Genomic DNA, 10,000 nt, shown 5'->3' with positions numbered 1-10,000 from the left:
TGTCAAACTCACCTGTTCACATTCCCACTGAAGCAGACCACCTACATCTCTGCTGTGCAGTGATAATGATAAGCGGTAAACAGCAACTGAAGGCTGTCTTTAATGATAAACAATAAACAACAAACATTCTTTGAAGTGTGATTTAGAAACCAATTTGGACCAATTAATCCAACAATCCAGAAGTTGCTTTCTCTGGGATGACCTTTGTGCTTGACCTTTCCATTACCCCTCCAGATGACCTTTTGACCTTCATGTGTCCATCTCAGCACATCTTCCTGTGTGGTGGTCATGCGCTTCTTTTGGGTTCTGTGTATGCCTGTCCTAAGTTCTCTTCCTTGGGTTCTGTGTATGCCTGTCCTAAGTTCTCTTCCTTTTCCATTTGACCCTCGACCCTTGACCTCTCCTGCTGGCCTGTAGAAGGACGAGCCGGCTGCTGCTGCACCAGATGGTGGAGGTGACGGCAATGAGGACGGCAGCGAGGAAGACAGCGATGATGACAGCGATGACAGCGATGACAGCGATGACAGCGATGATGATGATGAGGAGGAAGACGTGGAGGGAGAAGGAGGGGAGGAGGAGGATGAGAATGAGGAGCCGCTGTCGCTGGAGTGGCCGGACACGCCACGTAAGCAGGTCACGTATGTCTTACTGCTGCCCATCGTCTTCCCGCTATGGCTCACCGTGCCTGACGTCCGCAACCCAGTAAGTAGCCCTCACATTGCTAAGCAGTGTTGGCCTTAAAGTGTTAGGATGCCTTACTGTGTAGAGCAGTGTTATCAAAGATTAAACTATACTGTGTAGAGCAGTGTTGTCAAAGATTAAACCTTACACTGTAGAGCAGTGTAATCAAAGATTCTCTTGAACAGTTGATTAACTGTCTCTGGTGATGTCCAGTACATATACAAATACAGATTGTAATAAAGAATAGCTCTACTCTACATCAGAACTGTAAATAATGTACAGATTGTTGTAAAGAATAGCTTTACTCTACATCAGATCTGTAAATAATGTACAGAGGTGGCAAAGGGATACTTCTGCCATTAACAGTAAGATCCTGTCAACATCAAACGATCTCAACATATCCCTGGTGTGAGTGCTTGTGGAGGGTTACAGAAAAATGTAAACTAAATATTATCAGCCTACAGTGCTCTCTGATAAAGACTACAGGACTGTGATGATGTGATGTGATGTGATGTGATGATGGTGAGTCTGTGATTGTGTTCCTCAGGCATCTAAGAAGTTCTTTGTCATTACCTTTGTGGGCTCCATCATATGGATTGCAGTTTTCTCCTATCTGATGGTCTGGTGGGCACATCAGGTCAGACACATTACTCTTCAGCCTAGAACATCCTAGAACATTCTAGAGTCTAGATTACATTCTGTGGTTGTCCTTCACATATTTCTACAGTTTAGTTGAGCTTGTGAGAAACTGGGTTTGTACCTTCATACATTACTGTGGCAGGCACCTGGTGACAGGTGTGTCCGTGTCTTCATACATTACTGTGGCAGGCACCTGGTGACAGGTGTGTCCGTGCCTTCATACATTACTGTGGCAGGCACCTGGTGACAGGTGTGTTTATGGTGCAGGTGGGTGAGACGATTGGCATCTCTGAGGAAATCATGGGTCTGACCATCCTGGCAGCAGGCACCTCCATCCCTGACCTTATCACCAGTGTGATTGTGGCGCGGAAAGGCCTGGGGGACATGGCTGTGTCCAGTTCTGTGGGCAGCAACATCTTCGACATCACAGTGGGGTGAGCCAAGGCGCTAACTACAGTTGTTGTTGCTGTTCTGTTGTGTTCAGGAGAGATCTGCAGAACATGATCTGCATGATCAGTTCAGGTATTTAACAAATGCATTTATCCAAAGCAGCATCATACTTAAAAGATAAATGTAGCTCTAATTATCTCTAATTATGTATAGATCTCTAGTTTTAAGCTATTTCATGTAGGATGTACAGTACTTCAAAGTGATGCTTCAGGCAAAATCTTGTCATCAGTGAGTCAGCTCACTTGACCTCTAACACACTTCACCTGCAAAGCTGCAAGAAGGGCATTTGTATGGCACATCCTGTTCCTCACCAAACCTGCCCTGCATACTTTACACTTCTCCCTGCATACTTTGAACTTCTCTTTCTCTTCTCCCTGTATACTTTACACTTCTTTCTCTTCTCCCTGCATACTTTACACTTCTTTCTCTCCTCCCTGCATACTTTACACTTCTTTCTCTTCTCCCTGCATACTTTACACTTCTTTCTCTTCTCCCTGCATACTTTACACTTCTTTCTCTTCTCCCTGCATACTTTAAACTTCTCTTTCTCTTCTCCCTGCATACTTTACACTTCTCTTTCTCTTCTCTCTGTATACTTTACACTTCTTTCTCTTCTCCCTGCATACTTTACACTTCTTTCTCTTCTCTCTGTATACTTTACACTTCTTTCTCTTCTCCCTGTATACTTTACACTTCTTTCTCTTCTCCCTGCATACTTTACACTTCTCTTTCTCTTCTCCCTGTCTGCATACAGTCTCACATTACATGAGAAATATGTTTATTCAACGCTTTTCATTTTATATCTAGTCGAGGTTGTGCCTTTTCCTATTCTCACTCACCTGATTGGTCATCTCTCTCTCTCTCTCTCTCTCTCTCTCTCTCCTCTTCTCCTCTGCCCCCTCCTTTCTCTCCCTCTTTTCTCTCGTGCCCCAGTCTCCCGGTCCCGTGGCTGATGTACTCCACGATGCACGGGTTCGCCCCGGTGGCCGTGAGCAGTAACGGTCTCTTCTGTGCCATCGTGCTGCTCTTCCTCATGCTCCTCTTCGTCATCATCTCCATCGCCGTGTGCGGCTGGAAGATGAACAAGGCGCTCGGCTCCACCATGTTCCTGCTCTACTTCATCTTCCTGGTGCTCAGCGTGATGCTCGAGGACCGCATCATCGTGTGCCCTGTGTCCATCTGAGGCCTGTCTCTCTGGAGACACCCCCAACCCACACATATTCCTGCCACTGTCGCTGCCACAGCAGTGGCCATTTCAGTCCAACGTCAACGTCAACTTTAACTTGGCTGTCAACTTCACTGTCCACTGTTTCTGACTGTTCAACAAGAGTAGTCCTGGATCTTCTGGTGCACTCATTTCTAACTATGTATTCTCTTGTGTGTTTGTGCGTGTGCGTGTGTACGTGTGTATGATGTTTTGCAGAACTGACAACAAAGCATATTGCAAGTGTTCATAGTTCAAGTGCAAGAGTTCTCTCAAAAACATCTTTAGGGAAAATTAGGAATGCATTTGAATGTTCTTCTATTTTATTCACATTTTACCACAACAGCTTTGACCGTAATAGCTTTTTATTGTTATGAATGTTATGTAACGAGGAAATGCTAAGTGATGGTCAATCAATAAATTAAATCCCCAACAATTAACGCAGAATGTCATATGCTGTATATCATTGTCTATGTTTATGGTTTCACATGTCAGGAGGGTGGTGAGAGTGCTAAGAGGATTAATGGATTAAGGTGTGCTAGGTGACTGTTACATGCACCCTTGGCAAAGCGCTATTGTATTTGCAGCGCTGCCTGAAAACTGTGCTATATACCTGAGAGGACTTGATGGTAGAAAATGAAAAGCTTATCAGTGGCGTTTGTTGTTGTTGTCTGGGTCATGTATCAGTGTTTGGTGTATGGTGGATTCTCACATAAATATGAATGAGTATCTGGAAATGTATGCAGAATCTCTTCAGTGAAGTCATGGGGGCGTTGTGCGCTAACAACTCAACTCTCTGTAAATGATGTAATTTAAACTCATACTGCAACTGAATTATTTTTGTAATATTGATTATAATGTGTATTATTAGTATACATAATATAACAAAGGTCTTTGTGCTTGATGTCAAATATATGTATTTTTCATCTTAGTACATGTCTAGCCGTCCTCTACTCGTTATGGGGGGAGCTGTCCTTTCATGTGAGCATTTTTGTCTATCATATCACAGCTCAAATTACACTTGCACAGACGTGAACAGGAGAATTCTACTCCCCCTGATGTTCAATTGTTTTCACCGACAGCATTAGAATAATTATGCAAAAATGTTGGTCATTTAAATGTTCCCAGTTTAAACTGTCACCAGAGACCATTCCGACAAGTCATGATGTCACTAGTGTTTTATTTACAGTTATAAACATTGTTCTGAAGATCCAGTCCAGGCTCCAAATCATAATGAGCATACAAATATAAATAACAGGAATAAAACAAATATATGATATGTGTATGGGTGTAAGACATTGGCCCAACACAGTTCAGTTTACAAAAAAACACATTTCAGTAGATATATATCGCTGTGAGCTGGATACTGAATAGTCAAATGATTTTTACTTAGAATTTGCTGTAAGAAAAGTTTGGCTGTTGATCTTTGCCACTGTAAACTTCACTAGTACCATATGTGGCAGGTGGCAGCAAAACAGTCAAAAACATCTCAACTATAGCCAAAGGCAGTCTCAAAGGACATTTGTTTTTGTTGGTTTTCTTTGTTTTGTTTTGTTTTATTTTCATTCTGTGATTGTATATTCAGTCAATAAACAATTGAGTTCAACAAATTGAAGCTGATCTTTGAAGTAAGATTTCACTCCTTTAGAAAAAACCTGGCAGTATTTGTGTAATCTCTGTATGTGTGTGTGTGTGTGTATTAGTGTATGTGTGTTTGTATTTCAGTGCAAATGTTTATGTACCGTAACTGTCCTCCACTTCATAACCATCCAGCAGTACTGCTGCAGCTCAAGCTCACCAGAGGACCACATTACTAAACTAACTCATGTAGATTTAACACTGACAAATTGGCAGAGGCAGCTCGGCGCTCTCCAGCTGCCAGCTACTTGTGTGCAAGGCAAAACTTTTATAATACTTTAAGAGTCACTGCCCAAGATGGCCGCCACGTTGGGAGCCATTCTGGCCCAATCCTAACACAGATGATCCATCATTCATCCATGACTCCATGCCAAGTCAGGGCCAGATTCCATGCCAAGTCAGGGCCAGTTCTATGTCAGTACCAGCGACAATCTTGGGTGTATGTGTTCAAACTTGTACCTCCTGCAGTGTTTCTGACTGCTTGTGGACTCATCGCTCTGGCCATGTTAAGTCATTCTAAAAATAAACATGGCAATATTGCATTTCACGTTCACCATAGTAAGGATAAAATATTAAGATAGAGTGGAATTTATACTTTAAACAATTTCAATCAACAGTCAATGCTTTCCCTTTTTTCCAGAAGGAAAGAGATGTGATACCAATGTTTCCAGCAGCTTCTGGATTCCAGTTGTCAACAGGTTCCATATATCTTTGCTATGTAAAGGAGTCTCTTCAGTTCATAAGTAGGCCTAAACACACATTTATCTACCCATGTAGGGGTTATTTTCTACACAGCCCCCACTTGCCATTTTTTTTGGTCCAGTTTTGTTCTTCAGCACTTAGAACACAGTCATGTTTACGACACTCACACGACACAGCCCACGCAAAGCGGTCACCAGGACCACCACAAATCACAGGAACAAACCGCACTCTCGCAAAATAAATCCAACGTCATATCAACATTTCATTTTTACAAATGAACATAAAGTCGATTATATCAAACATCCATCTTAAAATATACCTGTATGATACAAATATTGTCAGTAATATAATAATGATAATAATAACAATAATAATTGATTATCTACAGAATTACATTAATTTTTAAACACAAGTGCCCCTGTAGTGCCACCAAGAGGCCCTGAATTACCCACAGCATGTGTAGAGACCTTTAGCTCCTGCAAAACAAACAACACCTCAAACGATTGGTTGAGAAGCTTTTTTTGGACCAATCAGATATTAGTTGTTTTACATGTGTTAAGAGTAAAACAGGGTTGGTGTCTAATTGCTAATGTAACATGGAGAGGAATGTGTGGCAGCTAGCTAGCTAGCACTGCTCTGAGGGTGATAGTCTTTGTGTGAGGCAGCTAGTTAGCTAGCTAGCACTGCTCTGAGGGTGATAGTCTTTGTGCTTATACGCTAAGTGCTTCCTTACAAATATGAGACTTGAGTGGCTAAACACTGTTGTGAAAATTCTACTGGTCCCAAAATCTCTGTGTCCAGTGGAAACTGTGTTTGTGGTCTCTGGCTGGACAAGAGGCTATGACCTGAGCACATTATTGCTCCTAATCTACTGTGACCTGTAGTGAAAATAGCAGAAACATTTTCTTTAATTTTTTTCTTTTTTTCCTGAGTGGATCTAGTGGGTTATTGTGTGGCGGGGAACATACTGAACTACAAAGAACTACAAAGGTCCATTGGTCAGGTGGTGGAGAGTGCTTGAGAGAGAGAGAGAGAGAAAGGTAGAGAGGGAGAAGGCAGACCGACAAAAGAGAAAACCAGACAGACAAAGCAGACGAGACCAGACCAGACATCGGGGAACAGTCTCAAAGAAGGACACAGGGGGGTCCTCCATAGTGTACCTGGCTACGTGTCATGTGGGAGCAGCATGGAGGTGGCTTTGGTCGAGTGGAACTTTCCAGTTAAAAGAAGGGAATACGTGTGGAGGGGAAAAGGGGAGGAGAGATAGAAGGAGGGAGGAAGTTGGGGGTTGGGACGACTCCTGCCCACATCTAAGAGGTTTCATTTCCACCTCCAGTTCAAACCTCCAGGCTTCTTTCCAGTGAGAGGAGAGACAGGAACTGGGGAGAGAATGTAGCAGTGTTAGGGGAGTCTAGGTGGAGTCCCAGGCAGAGCAGGAGAGATGGGACTGGAGGATGGAGGATGGGGGTTAGATGGGGAGGGGTTGGGGTGGTGGTTGGTGTCCACACGGGGTGTCACAGGCTGGGGAGGCCGAAGGTCCGGCGACACTCCATCACCCCAGCGCTGGGTGGACGGTCACAGTTATGCGTCAGCTTCACCTGACCTGGGGTCAGACGGTCATACGCCATCTTATACTCGCGGTCGAAGGCATCTGTCAGGGCGAAGAAAAGGCGTAGGTTTGTTAAAGATTTACTACAGGTGTACAACACACATCCAGTCAGGCAAATTCATTACAAAAAACCTTGTCAGACGGTGAGACTCCAAGGACTCACAGACAGAGAGATAAAGGTTTACTACCGATGTAGTAGCCACTCCGGTTTATATATTACATAAAAACTCGGACTGTCGGACTGTCGGACTGTCAGACGGGGAGACTCCAAGGTCTCTCAGAGGAAAAAAAGGCAATCAACTCACCAATGTTCACACTGTTCTTGCCCAAGGCCACCAGAGACAGGAAGAGAAGCTCTCTGTACAGACTCCTGGAAGAGAGCAGACAGATAGAGAGAGAGAAAGAGAGATAGAGAGAGAGAGAAAGAAAGAAAGAGAGAGAGAGAGATGAGGTTAGACAGCCCTCACAAATGATCTGCTTATTCAGCAGTGGATGGTTTTATTTTCCAACGACAACAACAAAAGTGTAACAGAAGCTATTACCTACCCTAAGAGGACATGGCATGTACTTCATCAACATATATGTCCACTGTTCTACAGCTTGGCAGTTCAGTAATTTAACACTGTGATGCATTTGTGATGCATATTGTTATGGCATCTATGTGGGTGGCTGTTTCCAATGCACTGGCAAATCTTTCAATAACTATTACTATTTTCATGCCACCTAACTGAGTGTCCATGTTTATATGTCTATTCAGCTGGCATTTCTCTCTGTGCCCATGCCCGTGGTGTGTGGTGCCCACCTCTGTCTGGTGAAGCCCAGGCGGTCTCCGAGCTGCTGGAGGACCTGGCTCATGGGCTGGTAGACGTCGTTCCTCTTGATGCTCTTGACCACACTCTGCAGCAGTTCCAGGCTGACCGCCTGCTCAGGACTCTCCTCCTCCCACAACGGAGCCGGACCACACGCACTCACACCTACACACACCAGACACGGAGAGAGAGAGAGAGAGAGAGAGAGAGAGAGAGAGAGACATACAGCAGACACAGAGAGAGAGAAAGAGAGAGAGAGAGAGACATACAGCAGACACAGAGAGAGAGAGAGAGAGAGAGAGAGAGAGAGACAGAGAGAGAGAGAATGAGTACACAATGGTAGAAATAATTTGTTATTGTACAAAACTGTTTTGTTTTGTGCTTTGGCAACACTGTACCTACAGTCATGCTAATAAAGCAACATTTAATTGAATTGAGAAAGAGGGGGGAGAGAGAGAGGAAGAGAGGGAGAGAGAGAGAGGGTGGGGAGAAAGAGGGTGAGGAGAGGAGAGAGGAGGGAGGATAGGGGGTAGAGAGAGAGGGAGAGGAGGAGAGAAGAGGAAGGGAAAGGAGAGAGATAGAATGAGAAGCAAGAGCAAGAAAACGAGAGGAAAGCAAGAGTTAGGACAGGAGAGAAAAGGGAGGAATAGAGAAATATAGAAAGAGGCATACAGGGAAAGAGAGAATGAGAGTGTGAGAGAGAGAAAGAGATACGGAACAGAGCACAGATCAGAGGGAATCCAAATATAGAACCTTCATATCACACTCATGCCCACAAAACATGCCCACACAAGCACTCACACACACAAGCACTCACACTGCTACACACACACACACACACACACAGACACACACACACACACAAGCACTCACACTGCTACACACACACACACACACACACACACAAGCACTCACACTGCTACACACACACACACACACACACACACACACACACACAAGCCCTCTCACTGCTACACACACACAAAAGCACTCACACACACACGCACTCACACTGCTACACACACACACACACACTCACACTGCTACACACACACACACACACACACACACACACACACACACAAGCACTCACACACACACGCACTCACACTGCTACACACACACACACACACACACACACACACACACACACACACACACACAAGCACTCACACATGCAAGCACTCACACTGCTACACACACACACACACACACACACACACACACACACACACAAGCACTCACACACACACGCACTCACACTGCTACACACACACACACACACAAGCACTCACACACACAAGCACTTACACACTGGTACACACACAAGCACTCACACACTGGTACACACACAAGCACTCACACACACAAGGACTCACACACACAAGCACTCACACACTGGTACACACACAAGCACTCACACACTGCTACACACACAAGCACTCACACACTGCTACACAGACAAGCACTCACACACTGGTACACACAAGCCCTCACACACTGGTACACACACACATACACACTCTGGAATAGCTGTTGACTTACAGTGTTTGTTCCAGAGCTTGTAGCAGGGCTGGATGGGGTCCTGGTGCAGTCTGGGATTGTCCCACAGAATCTGGACCAGAACGTTCTTACTCTCCTCTGAAGAACCGGTCTGTGAGCCCTGCAAACCAGTCAACAGAACCATCAACCATCAACGGAACCACCAGAAACAGATCAGAGTCGCCGTTTCACCAGGTCCACACAACATTAAAGTGCATTCAGCCAGACACACCACTATGATGAGGATCTTTATCTATCTGTAGCTCTGAATCGTGTTCGGGCCAGGTCAACACGGTGCATCATCACTAGCTCTGGCATGTGATGTCCATGTCATGTGATGTCAATGTCATGTGATGTCCATGTCAGTTGAGTGTATGCTTGCATTCCTTTAGCAGCAACATGCATTCAAAATCACATAGAGATGAGTAAAGATGTACAGTTATGCTAGCATGTGTATTCCTTGGGCTTTGTACCCAGCTGAGCTACAGCAGCCCTTGTCCCAACACTAGCATGTGTTGTGATGTTGTCATGGCAACCGGGCAGTGTGATGAGGCAGACGGCGGGCCCACTCACCTGGTCGTCTTGGAGACAGTGCTGCGAGCTGAGGATGAGCGGGGGCAGGCAGCTGGGCAGGTCCAGCCGGCGAAAGAACCAGACAAGGTTCCAGAAGACGATGGGGTGGTGGTCGACCACGGCGGCCGAACAGAGCGCCTGGTCCCCCTCGTT

At 45.0% G+C, this 10,000-nt stretch overlaps 2 protein-coding genes across 2 annotated transcripts in view; one reads left to right on the top strand and one right to left on the bottom strand.

Annotated features, from left to right (window-relative positions):
- Nucleotides 1–4,589, top strand: part of slc24a1 (solute carrier family 24 member 1) — a 14,078-nt gene extending 9,489 nt beyond the window's left edge. Inside the window, exons 9-12 of the mRNA XM_042110500.1 lie at nt 418–702; nt 1,229–1,318; nt 1,588–1,754; nt 2,704–4,589. Coding sequence (XP_041966434.1) covers nt 418–702; nt 1,229–1,318; nt 1,588–1,754; nt 2,704–2,953 — 792 coding nt within the window. The 3' untranslated portion in view covers nt 2,954–4,589. The remainder of the gene's footprint in view (nt 1–417; nt 703–1,228; nt 1,319–1,587; nt 1,755–2,703) is intronic.
- The window catches only part of dennd4a (DENN/MADD domain containing 4A), a 62,608-nt gene continuing 56,745 nt past the window's right edge, over nt 4,138–10,000 (bottom strand). The window contains 5 exon segments of the mRNA XM_042110210.1: nt 4,138–6,965; nt 7,229–7,293; nt 7,726–7,897; nt 9,278–9,395; nt 9,848–10,000. The exon segment at nt 9,848–10,000 is cut by the window's right edge and continues 66 nt beyond it. Coding sequence (XP_041966144.1) covers nt 6,829–6,965; nt 7,229–7,293; nt 7,726–7,897; nt 9,278–9,395; nt 9,848–10,000 — 645 coding nt within the window. The 3' untranslated portion in view covers nt 4,138–6,828.

Source organism: Alosa sapidissima, chromosome 11, assembly GCF_018492685.1.
Source record: "Alosa sapidissima isolate fAloSap1 chromosome 11, fAloSap1.pri, whole genome shotgun sequence".
Taxonomy (NCBI): Eukaryota; Metazoa; Chordata; class Actinopteri; order Clupeiformes; family Clupeidae; genus Alosa; species Alosa sapidissima.
The sequence above is the reverse complement of the archived record's forward strand: the minus strand, read 5'-3'. Positions and strand labels throughout refer to the sequence as shown.